This window comes from Pterocles gutturalis, unplaced genomic scaffold, assembly GCF_000699245.1.
Source record: "Pterocles gutturalis isolate BGI_N339 unplaced genomic scaffold, ASM69924v1 scaffold2312, whole genome shotgun sequence".
Classification (NCBI taxonomy): domain Eukaryota; kingdom Metazoa; phylum Chordata; class Aves; order Pterocliformes; family Pteroclidae; genus Pterocles; species Pterocles gutturalis.
In genome coordinates this window covers 24927-43976 of record NW_010114963.1, presented here as the reverse complement: position 1 = coordinate 43976, position 19050 = coordinate 24927, and the positions used below count along the sequence as shown (strand labels likewise).

Here is a 19050-nt window from a genome sequence, read left to right as displayed (position 1 = left end):
TGCAGGGGCGGGTTTCGGGGGAGGCGTTTCACCGGGTGAGAAGATTGTTAGGTAGGGCACACAATGGCATACAGGATAGCAGCAATGCAGCGTCTGTACTATCGGGTAGCACCCATCAGCAGCATATATAACGGCAGTAATAACTCGGCATCGGTTGAGGTCTGGCAGGGCCGTTGCCTCTCCCTTTGGAGGAGGTTATTTGCCAAGGAGGATTCACAGCATCCTCATGCCACCATCGGTTCTCAGGTTGGTGTGGACTTGAGTAGTCACTATGTTTTCTAGCAATAATCCATGGGACGCAAAGCTTGAAATAATTTCGAGGTACCTGTCAGCTGAAGTTGACGCAGAAGATTGCAATTCCAGCCGGCAGATCAGGCAGGCCTGGGCAGCTTCTCCTGAAAACTGGATTCTCTTGTTTGAAGTAAGTGACTGCTTCTCTTTGAAGAAACTATAAAGGTGTATTTCCATGCACTGTGACCTCTTTTTTCCTTGTTACTGTTGTAAATGCTGGTTTTAATGGATGTTTCTTACTTTTTTCTTTGATTTGACGATGCTGTAAATGGGAAGAAATGGAAGAAAGAAAAATCAAGAGGAGGAGCCCCAAGTCATCTACCAGTCACCCTGCTCAGGTTGCTAACACCAAGAAAAGCACGGTGCCAGTCAGTAAAAGTACAGCCTTTTCAAATCCTGCACCACAGCCTGCAGCACAAAAACCAAAGTTAAAACGGTAAGCTTGGGAGCAGCTTGTAAGCTCAGTGGAAGTGAGACCCAGGAACCTGCCAATGCTCAGATGGACTGAAGGGTGTTTGGACTGTCTGGGACTGAATGAAAAGAGTGACCTTCAGTCTTGTGAAAATTTTTGATGCTGTGTCTTTTTTAGCAAAGTGATTTGTGTTTAACGTGATATAATGGTTATCTTACAGAAAGATACTTTTCTTGTAAGCTTTACGAAATGTTACACAATGCTGTGGACTCATAACAATTTAGCTGAAGAGATGATAGCCTCATCTGACTGGTGAAAGAGAAGAGTTGGGGGATCAAATATGGGAAATATGGGTGAGAGACAGCAGAGCCCCAGATGTACAGCTATGAGGAACAAATAAAATATTACATGACTGCAAGGTTGGAAGTGACAAGTAGGGCAGGAAATAAAGGATGTAAATTTAACAGGATGAGCTAGAACCGGAATGTCTGTGGTTTTTTTGTTTGCGGACCTATCAGTGGGGGCAGTGGTAGCTCCCAGTAACATGTATGGAGAGGTGTATTCAGCTCTTCAAAAAGTACCAGTTTGGAATAGTTTGTGTGTTATTTATGATACATCTATTTCAGTTTGAGAATGTTACTTTTCCTGCATGTTAGAAACTACATTTCTTGGCTGTGACAGATACAGTAGATAAATCGGTGAAGAGGCATTTTAAAGTGAAATGATAGCTAGAGAGAGGCAGATGAGTTTATTGAGCTGTAAGTATTAGCTGAAGATTAAATACTGAACTGTCATCATTAGTACTGGTAGTCTGTTTGAAGGACCCAGGAGTGGCCTGATGAATAATGAATTTCTGCAATGTAAAGTCTGTACATTTATTTTTCAGGGAAAATATTCAGTGTTAATATTTTGAGGGAAATAATAATAAATACTAATGTGCTATAAATTGGTGGTGCCTGCAGCTGACTGTACATTTTAGTTAAGTCTCAGCACTCTTCTGGAATGTATTAGAAATTCATTTCTTGTAGCCCACAATATTGGCTAGAGAAGAAAATGTACTTTTTGCTTTCAGTTTTGGAAAAGGACATTCTTGCTCAATTGTTAAGTGAAACTTACCAAGCAGTGATAACACAGACAATTTCTCGAACTTCCTAAGCAAGAATGATAATTGATATAATAATGTGAGGATGAACTGGTGTTAGGATAGTGGAGTAGGAGTATTTAATTCATTTTCACTTTGTATAAAAGACTCTAATGATATAAGTTTTCCAGGAGCGGTAATATATTGTATTAAACTTCAGATACAGGTAAAATAAATTATAAGCTTTCTGGCATACAAACCTTTCTTTAAGTCTGAAATTGAAGCATATAATATTCAAAGTTAAACCTGAATTGAGATCTGTTGTTCTGAGGGGAACCAGATATTGAATTGTTGCACCATTAGTCATTCCAGTGTATAAACTATGTATTCTATATGATGTTTATAGACTACAGAAGCTGTTAGGCTGGAAAATGAATTATTATTTCCCACAGGAAAGAGAAAATTTATGACTTACAGTGCATGGGGGTATTCAAGGGAAGGGTGGGGCTTACTATGCTGTAAATGTTATCTTCACTAATTAAATAAAGCCTCTTTACTAAGTATGTGATTTTTTTTTTTTTAATAGCCCATAGTATTCTGAATTTTAGTTCTTAGGCTCTGAATTTTTCACTGAATCAGATTCTGAACAGACTCGCCATGAGGCTGCAGAAGCAGCCATGCCAATGTGAGAAGAGGGCTGTGTGCACATATGGATGAGCAAATCAGGGATGAAAACAGCCCCTTACCTGAATTGCATTAGGTTAGGATGCAGTCTGTTTCTGGGTCAGAGACAGAATGTGCAACTTCTTACTGGTAATTGAGTGTTTAGCTTCCATATTGATTGCATGTTCATTTGTACTTCTAATGGTGAATCCATTTACATTTGTGTAGTTTTTATGGGCACATGGTAGTCTGAATAAATTTTATGTCTAGAGAAAAATGTATGGGATCCAGGAATTTTGATGGTTTTTGGTACAGAGGGGGCTGTAGAGAATTTTTGGCACATTTAACATTTGTTCAGGCATAGGCTAGTTCCATTTGGTATGTGTTAGAGGATGGGGAGATTGCCTTTGATAGTGAGTTTTACAAAATTCCGATGTTATTTGAAGGTGGGATGGAGGAGCTCTAGGAAAATTTATCTGGAGGCAAGGTCACCTTCCTGTATAGGTTATAACAAGGTGTTTTTCCTCACTGGTTGCCTACTATAGGTGTGTGTGTGACAACAGGAGTGTTATGATTGGTGAGGGTCTTTTTTTCCTCTGGCTTAAAGAGTTTTGCAGATGTCTTCTGGATGATTTTATGTAGATAACGCACCATGTGTCATTATTGGGTAACGGTACTCTCTGTGCAATATTAAGAAGGCCATTACATACATGTGCTCTATTGATGTTTCCCACTATTAATAGGAAAGCAGATTGTTGGAATCCTTCATTTTGCAGTATCACTGTCAAGATAGTGATGTTTGTAAGACAAACTTGTGGTCCATTTTCTAATTTAAAAGGAGTGACTGAAATATGTATTGTATATTTTTCATTTAATTTTGAAAGCCAGCTCTCAAATTGTCCTACATTTCAGAGTCTCAGTGGAAGTGAAAGCAGGAAGTAATCTTTTTGTTTAATCACTTAATTTCTTCAGGGTAATAAAAGAGAAAGCCAAACCTCCAGGAGGTGAAGCAAAAGGGGCACAGGCAGCACCAATCCAGCATTCATTTCTCACAGATGTATCAGATGTTCAGGAAATGGAAAGAGGACTTCTGAGTCTTCTGAATGACTTCCACTCTGGCAAACTTCAAGCATTTGGTAAGTGCATGAATTGTCAGTAAATAAGCTGCTTTTATAGCTGTTTATTGATAACATTTGCAATGAGATGTGCTGTATGGACAGACTGCCAGTTTGTCATACTGGTCTCTGCTATATTAAAATTAAGTTTAACGTGACTTAATAGATCTTACTGCATTTTTAAATAATGGTCCTATTGTAAGGTTGTCTTTGGTGTGAGATGATTCAAATGCCATTTCATTGTTCCTTCCAGCACGTCATACCAAAGGCAGTACCTTGACTTATGGATTTAAGATACTAAGTTTAAAGACATTTATGATAGTATAGGAATAACAATAAGTAACTGTATTTAGCACCTGATTTTGCAGCATATTAACTCTTTAGACTGCTGTTACCAATTTTTGTGGAATCCAGTGCAAGTTACATTTCACACAGCTTACTCTTTTGTCTTAGCCTCTTACTATTCTTACTACTTCACAGGTGATGGAGGTTTCAAAAAAAAAATTATGCTCTTCTGCTTCCTTTTTCTTGCCCTGTACTATGTACAAAGATGCATATGTGCTTTTGCAAGTTTAGTGTTAGGTCAGCATGTCACCTTAATTCCACACTTATTTTACAAGAGAACCTGAAAAATCTGTATTATATAAAGCATCAGTTACAAGAAAGAAACCCCCAAGATTAATCAAAATCAGAAAGAACATTTATTGTGATCATATTTAAAGTTGAAAATACAAGGCCTTCCTAAATCGGAGATCAATTCACAGAATATAGAAAAAAAACCCACGTAAATTCTAAAAAACAGTTTAGTACAGTCAGTAGTTATTGTAAATTCAGTACAACATAACACCAGACAGGATGACAGAGACTTCAACAGTGAAACAGGGAGAAATCCATGAGAAAGCAAATTGTAAATGTGATGTTTAAATTCCTCTTCTCTGATGTAAAAAGCTGCATCTTCACACCTTTATTTGCTCTCTCAGGTTTCTTTATCTAAAGCTGATGCTTGTCCTTCTAGGAAATGAATGTTCCATAGAACAGATGGAACATGTGCGAAGTATGCAGGAGAAACTTGCTCGCCTCAATCTGGAGCTCTATGGGGAGCTGGAAGAACTCCCTGAAGATAAAAGAAAACTAGCCAGTGACTCCAACTTGGACAGGCTGCTGTCAGATGTAAGTACTGGGAAGGCAGAACGCACAGAACTTTGCCCACAGAACTCAGCTGAGGAAAACACCGCTACTGGGTGGGCAGTGATTTACAGTTGAGGAGAACATAGTTCTGTAATGAACCAAGACAGAAGCCCTAGCCTCATCTTGGTTTTGAGAAAACACAACACCTTATTTTCTTTTTTTATAGACTGCTGTTTGTTTTGGTGAGCAGAGCAGTCTAGCTGTAAACTGTCTGAGGATGTAGGCCTGTTCGGAGACAGCCAGCACACCAGGGAACTGACAATCGTCCCTGTGGTCTGTCCTACTACATCTAGGGAAGACCACACATAAAAAGAAATGTAGATGTGTATATTCTATACTTTCAGTTTCTCCTTTCTCTAGTGTATTTCCATAAAAACCAAAACTGTTAATTTCTTTACATTTCCTGAGGTAGGCAGATCTAAATTTAAGTTGGGACTTAGCTCTGTTGATGTAGAATTCAGTGCAGGTTTGCTTTGCTTGTTGTAATAAAATAATACATTTCAGCCAAAACTATTAGTGTTTTGCTTTATTGTTTTGATGTATTTATTTAATCATATCAGCATAGTAGTTGCATTTATATTAATTTATAACCAAAATGCCATTTCTAATGCTTTCTACATTTATATTACAGCTAGAAGAACTCAATTCATCTATGTATCCTTTTCCTTAAATGTCTTTTTGCATTATAAACATTGTGAACTCTGATCAGTATATTTCCCCAGTAACTGATACCTTTATAGGAGTCAAATAGCTTCAATAATGTCCTTTCTTTTAAATTAGCACTGTAACACAGCATGGATTTTACATTCTTCCAGTATATAAGTGACTGGATCTTAACACTTTTACTTACAGGCTTTTTTTTCATATGGTGACTTATTTAGCTAGCATGTACCGCTACAGACAATGTGTTGACAGTAGATGGCAAAACCCATCAGAAGCAGGGTCTTTCTACATGCTTCTTGCTGAGACATTCTGGAACAAACATACATAATATTCATCTGGAGCAAGTCCAGACGAGAGCCACGAAGATCTTCAGAGGGCTGGAACACCTTCCATAGGAGGAGTTGGGATTGTTCAGCCTGGAGAAGAGAAGGCTCTGGGGAGACCTCATAGCAGCCTTCCAGTACTGAAAGGGGGGCTCCAGGAGAGATGGGGAAACACGCTTTTATCAGGGAGTGGAGTGATAGGACAGGGGGTAACAGTTATAAGATGAAAGAGGGAAGATTTAGATTGGATATGAGGAAGAAATTTTTCACTGTGAGGGTGGTGAGGCACTGGAACAGGTTGCCCAGAGAAGCTGTGGATGCCCCATCCCTGGAGGTGTTCAAGGCCAGGCTGGATGAGGCTTTGAGCAATCTGGGCTAGTGGGAGGTGTCCCTGCCCATGGCAGGGGGGTTGGAACGTGATGATTTTTAAGGTCTTTTCCAACCCTAATCATCCTATGATTCTATGAGTCCTTTGAGTCCTTCTGTAGTATTCAGAAGGTTTCTGTCCCATTACTAAGTGAATCCTATTACCTTTTAATTTTCTCTAGAAATACATGCAGCTGTTAATCACTGATTTTAATGTGAATACTGGACTGACCTAATTTTTTATTTCTAGGGTCAGACTATGGTTGAGTCAAGCACTTAAGTTGGTAAATGAACAAATGCGTGCTTTTAGTCCACACAGAAAAGGATAAAGCTAAATGTCTTAGCTTGTCTTTTACATCATGCTTTTGGTAAGCAAAGATACAGTTGAGGAGTATTGCATTCAGTTTAGACTACAGTCTAGTTATTTCATGTTACTTAAGATATGGCACTGGTGTATATATATTCTCTGTGTGTGTGGAAAGGTGTTTAAGGCTAGGTCTCATAAAGAACACAAGTGGAAGGTGATAATAATACCACATAATAGTGATAAAAATAATCTACCATCCCTTTTGATCTGCCAGCTAATTCTGGAGAAATGTAATGCTTAAGTCTCATCAAGGAAGATTAATCTACTGGTTGAGAACCAACATAGGACTTAAAAGAACTGAAATCATCTGCACTGGTCCGTACCCATCTCAAGACTAAGCATAGTTTTGTGTAAGGCTGCTATCTTGTTTATACCTTATCTATATGTGAAAATGGTATTCCTTAATGGTTTGCTTCAGCCAAAAACTACATTTAGCAGATGCTCAAGATATTCCAAATAGTGCCACGGGCTGAAAGAACAGCTTTGTCAATTTGGATTCTCCTAGAAGCTTTTCTTTCGTTACTCGTGACTGTGGAATCTGGAACAGTTAGGGGTTGTTGTGGTTTTTTTTTTTTTTAATTTTACACAATGAAGAATCAAAGTACAAATTCAAGTGTTTGTTTTTGCACATTCCTCTTTGAGTACTGCATTAGGTCAGGACTCAGTATCTAGAGTTAATAAAAAGCATAGCATCACAACTTATTGCCTTATTTAATAGAAAAACTGGAGAAACATGGAAGTACATTTGTTCTGCTCAGTGTTGTTCATATGGTTGAAAATGGCATATGTATATAAGTTCATTAGCACTTCTCCAATTTTTATGAAGGTAGTGATGATGTTGCCTTTCTGATCAATATGTAGACAATCTGCACACTCTATCTGTAGTGTTTTGCTCATCAGTGATGTCACAGATTATTGTTAATAAAGTAAAACGTTTTAAATACAACATTTCATTTAGAGAAGTTGCTATCTGTTCAGGTGTGTTAAGATGATACGTGGTCTGAATGTTTGCAGAGTTTACTTTTTCATTACTATGAATAATCATAAAATGTCACTAAATTAGAACTAGCATGCATGCTAGCAGTCCACATAATTCGATTAAGGATTGTGAAATTACAAAATGGGGTAAACAGTTATTGTTTAATAAATCCAGTATATGCAATTTTGTAGTCATTCCTATGTTAGAAAGAGTCTGGTATTAATTGGTGTTATCTTCGTGTTCACAGTTAGAAAAAATTCTGTATTAGTATAATATCAGTCTAGTTTTAGATCAAAAATTTCTGTCCTGGTCCATCTAAAATCTAGAGCCAAAAGCTTAGTTTCATTCCATTTTTAGGCAATACATTCAGATTCTACATTGTATATACTTACTGCCCAAGGAAGGAAATCTTTATCCTTCTACTTGAGAGTGAAGTTTTCATCAGCCCAAAGTGGGCATGTGGCCAGGGAACAAAAGACGCCTGTTGTTTGTCATCTTTGGAGAAGATGCTGCTTCAGCCACAAGATGTAGTTGTGGATTCCATTAGTTCCAGCTCCTTTCTGAATCACAAGTAGAGCCAAGTCTGTGCTATGCAGCTGGGGACAGAAAGATCATTTAAACACCACAGTGTGCTCTGGCTACAAATTCAGCCTCAAACATTTATTTCCTCCCTCACCTACCAGGCAGATCTCAATGGTTAATGAACTGGTAGGGATCCCAGTTGGGCTTTTCCTTTAGGATGTTCTTGTTCTTACATAATTTATCTCCATTGTTGAGATTCTCTAGAAGTTCTGCATGCTGGTGAAAGTCCCTCCAAGTCCCAGCCTGCTGTTGGGTATGCCCCTCTATTCTGTTCTGGTGAGACCCCACCTGGAGTACTGCATCCAGCTCTGGAGTCCTCAGCACAGGAAAGACCTGGACCTGTTGGAGCAAGTCCAGAGGAGGGCCATGAAGATGGTCAGAGGGCTGGAGCACCTCTCCTATGAGGACAGGCTCAGGGAGTTGGGGGTTGTTCAGCCTGGAGAAGAGAAGGCTCCAGGGAAACCTTACTGCTGTCTTCCAGTAGTTAAAGGGGGCTTGTAAAAAATAAACTTTTTAGCAAGGTCTGGAGCAAAAGGACAAGAGGAGATGGTTTTAAACTAGAGAATGGTAGATTCAGGCTGGATTTAAGGAAGTAATTTCTTTACAATGAGGGTGGTGAAACACTGGAACAGGCTGCCCAGAGCAGTGGTAGTTGTCCCATCCCTGGAAACATTCAGGGTCAGGCTGGATGGAGCTCTGTGCAACCTGATGAAAATGTCCCTGCTCATTGCAGCAGGGCTGGACTAGATGACCTTTAAAGGTCCCTTCCAAGCCATACCATTCTATGATTTTGAGATGAGAGTTAGTGGTATTAAATTAACTACCTCTTTCTTTGAAAATAGCAAGACAAATTATTAAGGGAGACAGCTTTTGTTTAGGAAATTTACTGAACTCTAAAAATAAGTTTTAACATAAATAGGTAGGGACAGATTTTTTTTTTCCCCGCAGTAAGTTTATTAAAATGACAGCTATGTACAACTGCTAACATAACCATGATGAGTTGTGTCTTGAAATTCTAACTTGTGTAAAGGAACTGAAACATAAATTTACCAAGGCCTACTGACCTAATAATGTAAGTGTTAAGAAGGTTGTGTTTTAAACCTATAGTAACACAAAGGTACCAGGAGCAAAGGCGTAACAGTCAAGTAAAAAAAAAAAACTGGTTAAATTTGCGTCATGACCTTCTGTAAACTTAGTTCAGTCACTAAGAAATCGGATATTTACTGTGGAGTTCAATGGCACGTTAGAGCCTTATAAACCACACACAACATATTGAGACTTCACAACTCTGTCACTTTCTTTGTATTTTATATTGGATATTGATTGTTAATGCCCATATCCCCACGGATCCCAGTTCACGGTTATGTTGCAGTGCAAAGTATTTCACCTTTAATAGTGTGTATACAGGGATTCTGAAGCATCAGGGTGTGATGCTGAGCATTTTTCATATGCTTCAACTCTTGAAACATTATGTATTTGTACTTTCAGTTCTACTCATTCCAGAAATTAAAAAATGCTACCTCTCTCCTCACCCTCCCAAAGCAAATCATCTCTAAAGATGAGATTGACATACTCAGTTCTCTATTTCTTCAAACACAGTTTCATGATTTTTACATGAGTTATAATCTAACCTTTCACATAAAAAATGAGGGAAATAATTACACATTTCCCATAAAAGGCAATAAAATCCAACTCCTGCCCTGGGACAGGATGAGACATGGGAATGCTTTGTCCACATAAAGTCTCAAGCTTATAAGAAATCAAAACTCCTGTTTTCATGTGGATAATTTCCCTAACCATTCCTGTGTATAAACACCTACTGTTGTGGGTGTAGCAGGTGCTCTGAGGATACTTTTTTTCTAGAAAGGAGTTGCTCAGAGCTTATCTATCACAGGGAAGCTGGGCACAGATCTCACTTCTTAAAAATGAAGATGGCAGCCAAATCTGGCCTAGACTATCCCAAAGCACACAAGGACAGGAGCAGGCTTACCACATGTTGTTTCTTCTAAGTGCATTTGCATTTCTTGCCTTCTCATGCAATTGAATCTGGCACTTCATGTCAAACATCACATACATGAATCAGTTCTGTCTATATGCAAACACTGAGTTCTGAGTTCAGAAACTGTTTAGGATTACTAACACAGACCACGGTTTTGCCAGCAATACTGCAAATTCATTCCTTTTTAATTACAAATAATTAAATTCACTGTCAGTGATCTATCCCTTGTGCAATCTCACTATCATCATCACAAAATATGGGCTTTATTGTCACAGCCCTCTTCACTCACTATAAAAAGAAGATAGAATATTTAATATGAATGAGTACATACCAGATCCTCTGTTGAGTTCCTGGAAGTACCAACCAGCATGCACTGTAAAGCATTTCAACAAGACATCAGAGCAGGCCCCACATAACAACTGCACTGTAAATGGAGAGAAAATATCATTAGACTTGCATCAATAAAGCAGAACAATGTAAACACAGTTCTAGGCTTCAGCTGGCTCACAGTGAGGGGTTGTGACAGCCTTCCGACGGTTACAGTAAATGCAAATGAGCTGCAGGTCAGCTGCCGTGCTTTAATTTGTAGGTACCAACCTAGAAAGACTTTGTGCTACTTGCATGTTTGCCTCTTTGCTCTTGAGAACGTGCTACTGTTGCTGTACCATATTATACCATTTCTTTAAAATCGTTAAAAGCTTGCAGGAAAAAAGTATTCCACCAAATCACATCCTTTCAGCATTGCTTTTGAAGAAGCAAAGGATATATCTGTTGATCTGGCAGCAGAGAAAGAGATTGTATCACTTTTTAAAAACCAATTCTCTAGATGTTCAAACTACTGGAGATAATTTCAACACAAAATGCTGTGAAAGCAACTCTCGGAATGCACTGATTGATAAGGGTGACAGCATACTGCGCCTAAGAAACAACATCAAAAACGCAAATATCTGTGCTCATGTGATTTGGCTGTTGGTGCACAAACAGCTGCATGGAGGAGCTCAACTTCTCTCTTCATCCTAATTAACTACCTAAGACATCTTTGTCTTCTGATGCAGCAGTGATTGTTGTCTTCTGCACCACCAGTAGATGCACTGTAAAATGCATCATCTTTATTAGAAACCATGAGGGTTTTATCCTAAGAATGTGACTGAAATTTCAAGTTGGCAGGAGACTTGGTTTCTAACACAAGGCAATTTCTGGAAGTATCAGACTTCTAAGTTCCAGATTGCCCCAAAACAATTGTTTCTGAGAAGGTCAGGAAACTACCTCAACAGATCTCATTTAAACCTACAGCCATGGATCCAGAAAGTATACAAACAAAAAAAAACCTGTGGTCCCCTCGAAGCAGCCTAGCACTCAAGAGGTTGCTAGTCTGAAATGGAAAACTTGACAGCTGTTTCTCAATTTTTGTCACACACATTAGAAAGCTGTCATCCCTTGGGCTAAATTTACCTTGGGAGAAGATAAAAATGTGTCAAGTGTGGATTTCCAAGGAAAATGATTACCAGTAATTTGTACTTTAGAATCTTCAAAAGCATGTTTTTAAAATCCATGCTCCCCATATGACAACAGTACTGGAAAAGGCTTTTTCTGCCATCAAACCCACTAAGACATGGTATAAAAACAGAGTGCCCGCACTGCCTAAGTTTATAAATCTCCAATCCCACATTATTAGTTGTTTTTTCTGCCAGAAAAGTTGTGTCTTCAATAGCAGATGAAAAACTTGTTGCAATAGAACACACTATTACTTCTGTAAATGTATTTAGACAACTGCTCATGAGCTGGATCGGACATAGAAGAACCACCCAAAGGCTCTCTTTGAGTAGGGTTTCAGAAACATCCTCAAGCTTCCAAAATTGTGCATACTGGGAAAAAATCCCAGCCTGGCAGGGATGTAACCTTGCACATCAGGGCGCTGACTCTTCACTCATTCTCCCTAATGAAAAAGTCTAAGAAATAACACCAGGGTGTAATGGTGGGAGATTTTTAAATCATTGACTCTACTGGGCATTTTCTTCGAAAACAACTCTACAGTAAAATTGAGCCTGAATTCCTGTGCAAGCAAACTCATGTTATTTTCCTTTTAAAACCACCAACAAAATTAAACATTCCAAAAGGCACCTGTCTGCTCCCCTGTGAAAGGCATACTCCAGTTATATCCTTTGATTGATGGTCTTGTTCTCAGACTAAGTGCGTGGATCCTGAAGAACAATAAAAACAAGAGCTGCAGGACATGACCTACAGCCAACAAAATCTGTTTTAATACTTCTCCTAATGATCCTTCTCAGCTAGGTTTTGGAAAATAGTGACACACTTTGCGTAACACTTACTAAGGTATTAAGGCCAACCACATTTAATACAATAAATATTTATTGTAGTACCTGTGTACTTTAGAATTTGTTTAAGTAGGTCTCAGTTTCTGGAGTAACTGCAGATCCCTATAATGCTACTTGGTTCTCTAAAGAGTCAGTTTATTTTTTATAATTTTTAGCTTCAGTTTTAGTTTTCTCCCAAAGCTAGGTTTCTAAACCAGTTCTTGCATTGTCTGGTTTTGACTAGCCAAACAATTCCTTGAAATAATTTAGTTTTCAAAGTCCCAAAATAAACAGTCTGACTATTAATATAGAACATTTTTTGAAAAGAATAGCGTTAGTAGCTTAGCTCTTACAACTTAGCTATTTCCTTTTAGTTTTGACTAGGAATCTGTTGTTAAAGCCTCATCAACTTCTTTTAACAGATGCAAATAGATAAAGTGAACGAGCACAGCTCACTTGTATGAACTCTTCAAGACAAACAACATGTAGGAGTCACTACATATAGTACTGGGATAAGGACTGCACGATTTATCCAACTAAGCATCACATTGACTTGTTTGTGGATAAAGCGGTCACCTTATTGTTTGCTAATGAAGAAAACCAATTAGCATTCACTTTTTTCCCCCACTACACAATTATATATACAGAGTTCAGAAATCATCCCTGCATGGGGTGTGACTTGGTCCATGCCTTCAGGTGTACTGCTCTCTCTTCAGTTTAACATGTACCCAGAGGCTATCTGGTCAGTTAATCCACCTGCCTGCCGGTTCTTGGGGTTTAGTGGCAATGTCTGGTTTAGGTCAAACCAGTGCTTCAAGTCTCACTGTACGTTTTTAAAGGACATTCACACCTCTGTCAGAAAAACACAGCTCAGACTGGAGTAGTGCCAAAGAGAAACAGATTGCCATTGGACTCTTACAAGCAGTGAAGGCATGAAGATACATGAACCAAATTTGCTGCTTGTAACTAAAATCTGTCATGGAGGATGAATTCAGACACGGCTGGGGATGTACAGCCTTTAAAAGCATTTGCTCAGGAGTTTGTTACTGCAGTAAGTTTGATTGCATTGCTAATACTTCAAAAGCTTTTACCAGAATCATTATAATAATTTATTATAACACATACTTAATGACTTCTACCAGTCAAAAAGGTTGACAAACTATAGCACCTAGACCAATGAATAATTTTAAATGCTTAATGCAAATAAATACTTTAAACAATGTATTTCCTACTCAAATGCAAAAAGGTTTCCATTTAATTCTTGAACATGTCACAGAAAATGATATCTCTGAATCACAGGCCTAAGTGCAGGATGAATAAGAACGTGTAAATCATCAGATACAGTCTATAAGGAGTGAAATTATTTTACATTATTTTCTGTATATTTTTAAGCTACAGCTTACTATATAGGTGCTAGAAGATGAAAATGACCAGGAAAATAGACCTAGAAATGCACGTACCAGTATTTCTGTAGCAAGTGCTACTTTTTGCTATGCAGGTGCCTAGAGATAATTTTTATTTTGGAATTTGTAAGCAGATTTCACAGTTGAATGCCTCAGTGAATAACATACTTTTGATTTGTGTACTTTTAACACCAAATAATCCTTGAATTCAGTTCTGTTTTCTTGTCCTCTGATCAAAAGAAAAAACCTCTATAGGTATTATAAAGCAGGAAAAAAAATTTTTAAATAATTTCGTTGTTTAAAAACCAACATCAGCATAAAATGAAACTTGAGGCAGTGCTGCATTTCAGCTGTTAGTCCCTAACACTACAGAAATTTAACACTACTGAGTTAACAGCACCAAACTTTTATTCAGTCTCAGAGTGAGAAGTCCTGCTCCATTTACGAATATATCTTTCTTCAAACACCATTAACATGATGTTTTCACAACTTCTGATCTATCCTAGAACAAAATTTAAAATGTTTTAGTAAAAATATTTCACTGATGACCAGGGCTGCTTTACAGTTTTAAACTCAAACTTAGGCTGTTGATTTGACAGATTACCATATATTTACTTAGTAAAGAACACAAGCTGTTTTCAGGATCTCTGCATTAAAGGGTAATTGTATCTGAATAACTACAAGACAACTTTTCAGTTATGAGGCCATCACCCTTCTGTTTTACAGTTATGCAAGTGTCAAAAAAAAAATCTTCTCAAGCCATGTAAAGTGATTCTCTATTTTATCTCCCTAGTTTATTGTTCTAAACCTCCACCAGTTACAGACCTCCTATTTTAAAGTTACTGTCTGAAACAACTAACTTGGATTTTAGGGTGAAGACACAGAAGACACATGACCCAAGCTTGCCCAGGAGCAGCTCACAAGTGAGAAGAGCTATGTGCAGACACTGGAAATTGTGAAGGTTTATTCCATTCCATGGAAAGCGGCATCCAAAGTCATGTTAATGTTCAAGCAATCTCTGATACCACGATCTTACAACTAACTGTGCCATAGCAACTACGACAGGCAAGCAAGAATCTGCTCAAAGGGCTGCAGAGTTAGTTCCCTTATCTCAAGTGACTGGAAGCTATTACGTTGCCTGGGGCACTGGACTGAGCTAGAAGCCTTACTCCAGTGTTGCTCATACCGCTGGCTTTTCACACCCCTATCCCTGGAAGGTAGCAGCAAAAGACAACAGTAGTCACGAGCTCTAATATATCAGAAATTACTCTGGCTCTGATTCTGCAATGAGACCTGACGTGGCAGATTTCCATATTAGCACTGAACTTTGCTGAAATAAGGCTTTACACAGAGAATTGGGGCACACTCAATGAGAGCTGTAAATCTCTCTATTCTAAGTAAAAAAAAAATAATTCCATATGACATTTCTAACGGCTGATGTTAGATCTAAATTTGGATCTTAAAAAGTTAATCATAGTAATAGATCATATTTTCCCCCCACATATTTAGAAATACCAAGATTAGTACAACTCCAACATAGAGGTCTTTAATAGTATTAAAACAAAAAATAGAACACGGAACAACCAAGAACAAACTAAGTTTTCCCACAAACTGTAAGACTGGGACCAGAACGAAGGGAAGAAAAATAGTATTTTGCAAATAATCTGACCACTCAGATCAATGCAATATTGCAGCACTATGCCAAAAGCCAAAATACTGAAAAGAGTAAAAATTTCAAAATACTACAACGAATACTTTCTAACATTTAAGCGTGTGCCAATACAAGAAACATTTATACGGAACCCTTAAAATTGCAATGCAATCAGTGAAAGAAAACAGGGCATGTTAGAAAATGAAAAAATGGCATTCCAGGTTAAAACCATTCAGACTACAATTGCAACAAATAAAAATTGTTTCAATTTCTGTGTCAGGATTTTTATTTTATGTAAAATAAACAAACCCACTGAAACTACAAGAAAGAAGTAAGCACTTGTTATTTTAGTTTTAAAAGCTGGCAATTCAGCTAGTTAAAAATGTAACTTTGGTAGATCAACTTTCACTGGTTTTACATGAAAGAATATGCAACCTAGTTGAGAAAAAGTTGTTTTCTTACTTTGTACAGGCATCTTAATACTTTCAGAGCAGTAGTAAAGGGCTGCATAGGCTACCAAATCAAACAAGGTCTGAGATCAAAGCTGTACATTTATAAAGTGTCTTGAATTCACAGAGGTCCTAAGGATCTTAACAATAAAACCAGAAACTTCTCACTCAGCTCCTAACTCAAGAAGGAAAAATAATTAGTCTTAATACTACAGACATATGCTTAAGCACCAGTCTACAACGAAAAATTAGTGTGGAAATGTTTTTAGATTAGTAAAATTGGTTTAAAAAAATTTAAAAAGCCCAACTAACTTGGCTTATATTTTACAGGATAACAACTTCTTTTGTTCTCATTTGAAACTTAGGCAGACCTTAGACATTCTCACAGAAACATTTCCAAAGTGAGTCAGCCCAGAACTTAAGCAAATTATTAAGTCTACCCCTTCAAACATGTACAGACTTCTCCAGCAACATGCTTTATCCTGCAGGCTCAGTAGTTTGCAGGGTAAAGTCGAGATTGACAACGAAGCCTACATTTATCGTGCTGGAAATAAACTTCTCAGAGCTTGTTTGATGGAAGAGTTAGTCTGCATGGATGCACAATTTCACATGTCTATTAGAAAATTTCTATGCCCAAGTGAGGAGTGAACAGAAATTCACATAATTCACTGAAAGGCTCACTCAGTAAATTAATTTTGAAACTACCATCTTGATCACCCAAACATGCGGAAGCAGCATAAAATCATATGCTATTATGCAAGGGCCTAGCATTACAAGTCTCAGCCCTATTCCACCCTAATTTAAACAGACTAGGTAAATATGTATTCAAACTTATAATTAATCACATAGTATCAAGTACCCAAGTTGGACAATAGCACTGCATCTATAGATACCAATACTCACGGTTGCAAGCTTCTGTTGGATCTACCATTCAATCTATTTGCCCCATTTTTCTTTTATCCTTACTGTTGGTTTTAAAGTGTGAGGACATGAATACAAAATAATATGCACAAATTTTAATGGAAGAGAGTTCATGTAGCTTTCTGTGTTACAGAATGCTGTCAAAGTGCGTTAAATAGTGCTGATAATCTTAAAACTTTGGATATAAGCTGTGAGATCAGAAACAGTATTCCACAGTTACAATTCTGAATTTCAGCATTACATTGAAACAAGGGCTGTTAAATGCAAGACACTGAGTACTTACATATGATTAAGCCAGAAAAAAGTACTGTAAAATCACTGTGGAACACACCAACAGTGTACAACCAGGTACAATTCGTGTACAATCTAGCTTTAAAGCAGGAATTACACTTTAAAAGCCCATTTTGCCAATTTAAAGAAATATTACTGAAAGGAAATTACACAGTATTAAACCCTTCCCCCAAACACATAACTGCATTTTGAAAAGCAATTAATTCAAAGACTCCTGTGGAAAAAAAAAAATTATATTTTTCTTGGGTACTAATTATGAGGACAACACTGAATAGTCTCATTTGCTTCCAAGTATATAGACATTTTTAACATCATTGCTGTAACCACTAGTTAGTTTTTTCAAGGACTATTAAGAGAATATAACATTTAACATTTTTTTGTTATTAAAGTCCTTGGTTTTCATGTGTTTTCTTCTAGACAGCTGTATTATAAATGATTAGTACATCAATATCCATGGTAAAACCTGCTGGAATTCTGCTTATGAAATGAAGTTGTATGTCTCAAAAAATGGAATGTTGGAGAGTATAACTGAATACTTAACTGCACATGGACTGCTTTGTAAAGTACTTAAGCAACTTGAGCACACAAGTTTAAAATACATGTTATTTTTTAATCTTCCACACAGAATAAGAATTGCATTGTTATTACTCACTTGGGAGTAACATGTTTTTGTAACGTATTACCATTTAATGAAACTACATTCTACTAGAAATTAAGACTAGAATGAGTCAGGAGACAGTGTTTTGTTTTGGTGTTTTGTTTTTTTTTTAAATTGATTCAGACTAGGTCATCCGTAAAGTTGCATTTAGAGGCAAAAATCTGTGCATAGCTGAACCCTGGAGAGCAACTTAATTTTGTTCTAAATGTAGAGCAGAAACAAAGCACACCCCATCCATAATGGACAGAGACATCTCACACAAGAAACAATGCTGCAAATTTATTTTCTATAGTTTTAAGTTTTCATAACCTCAACTTTGTTTATCCCACATAAGACATTTTCAGTAACATGAGATCCTCTAGTTCATGTACTACACAATTGCAAGTAAAATGAAGATCATGTGAAGTACAAAAAAATTGAAAATACTAGGTTACATTGGGTAGACTTAAAATACTTCTCAAAAAAGTGGCTTTTCAGCTTTTTACCTTTGCAGTTTGGAAATCTTCTCCGCAGTCCAAAGATAGGCAATGAATGGAGAAAAAAGCAACTCCAAAGCAGGTGGGATGAAGAGGCACATTAGTAGGAGAAACAAAGGAAACGCAAATCAAATGAGAAGAGAGACACTCCTCCAATCACAAAGTCCAAAGAAAGACATTTTGCATGTGTTTCAGAAATGCACACTGCTGTCCATCCATCCTGAATCACACTCCATAGTATTTAGTAGTCTATATTTATACTTGCAATAGAGAGAGCACACCTCTTGTATGGTACATAATTCCTTGCCCCAAAGAGCTTACAATCTAGGTTCACAAAAAAAGAACGCACCAAGTAGCTGAATGAAGATCAGACAAATGGAGAAGACAGGGAAATAATTTTATACAGGGATAAAAGCTGGGTTACATTGCTGAGGTAACTTCTGAACATCATTGGCAGTGATGCTTAAGACATAAGTAATTTTTCAGTTAGCAGTTCTTCTGATCATGAAAAACTGTTGTAAAACATACTGATGCATTAAAAGTAATCCACAAAAATTTTTAAAAATACACTTGTTGGCAAGACAAAATATTCAGATTGCTTAAGTTCTTCACTCAAGATACTAACTTTTCATTCTACTAGAAAGATATGGATGCTACAGAAACTCATATGTACATGTCACATTTGAATGTAAAAGGCTTTTTACATTTAAGCTTAAAATGTTAAAATCTGATTTAAAAAACCTGTTGCTATAAACATAGGCTTAATACTTAAATATTAATATGAAAAGTTATATCTTTAAAATGTATTGTTAACTTCAAAATAAACTACAGACAAGACACAGTTGATTTGAAATCAA

The 19050-nt window shown here is 37.2% G+C and overlaps 1 protein-coding gene across 1 annotated transcript; it reads left to right on the top strand.

The window, feature by feature from the left end:
• The first annotated feature begins 370 nt into the window (after nucleotides 1-370).
• CCDC28A (coiled-coil domain containing 28A) lies at nucleotides 371-7078 on the top strand. Its single transcript, XM_010074979.1, has 5 exons — nucleotides 371-727; nucleotides 3420-3583; nucleotides 4578-4732; nucleotides 5382-5404; nucleotides 6888-7078. Exons 1-5 carry the CDS (start codon nucleotides 570-572, stop codon nucleotides 6940-6942), a joined length of 555 nt encoding a protein of 184 aa, XP_010073281.1. The 5' UTR covers nucleotides 371-569; the 3' UTR covers nucleotides 6943-7078.
• The last annotated feature ends 11972 nt before the right edge of the window (nucleotides 7079-19050 follow it).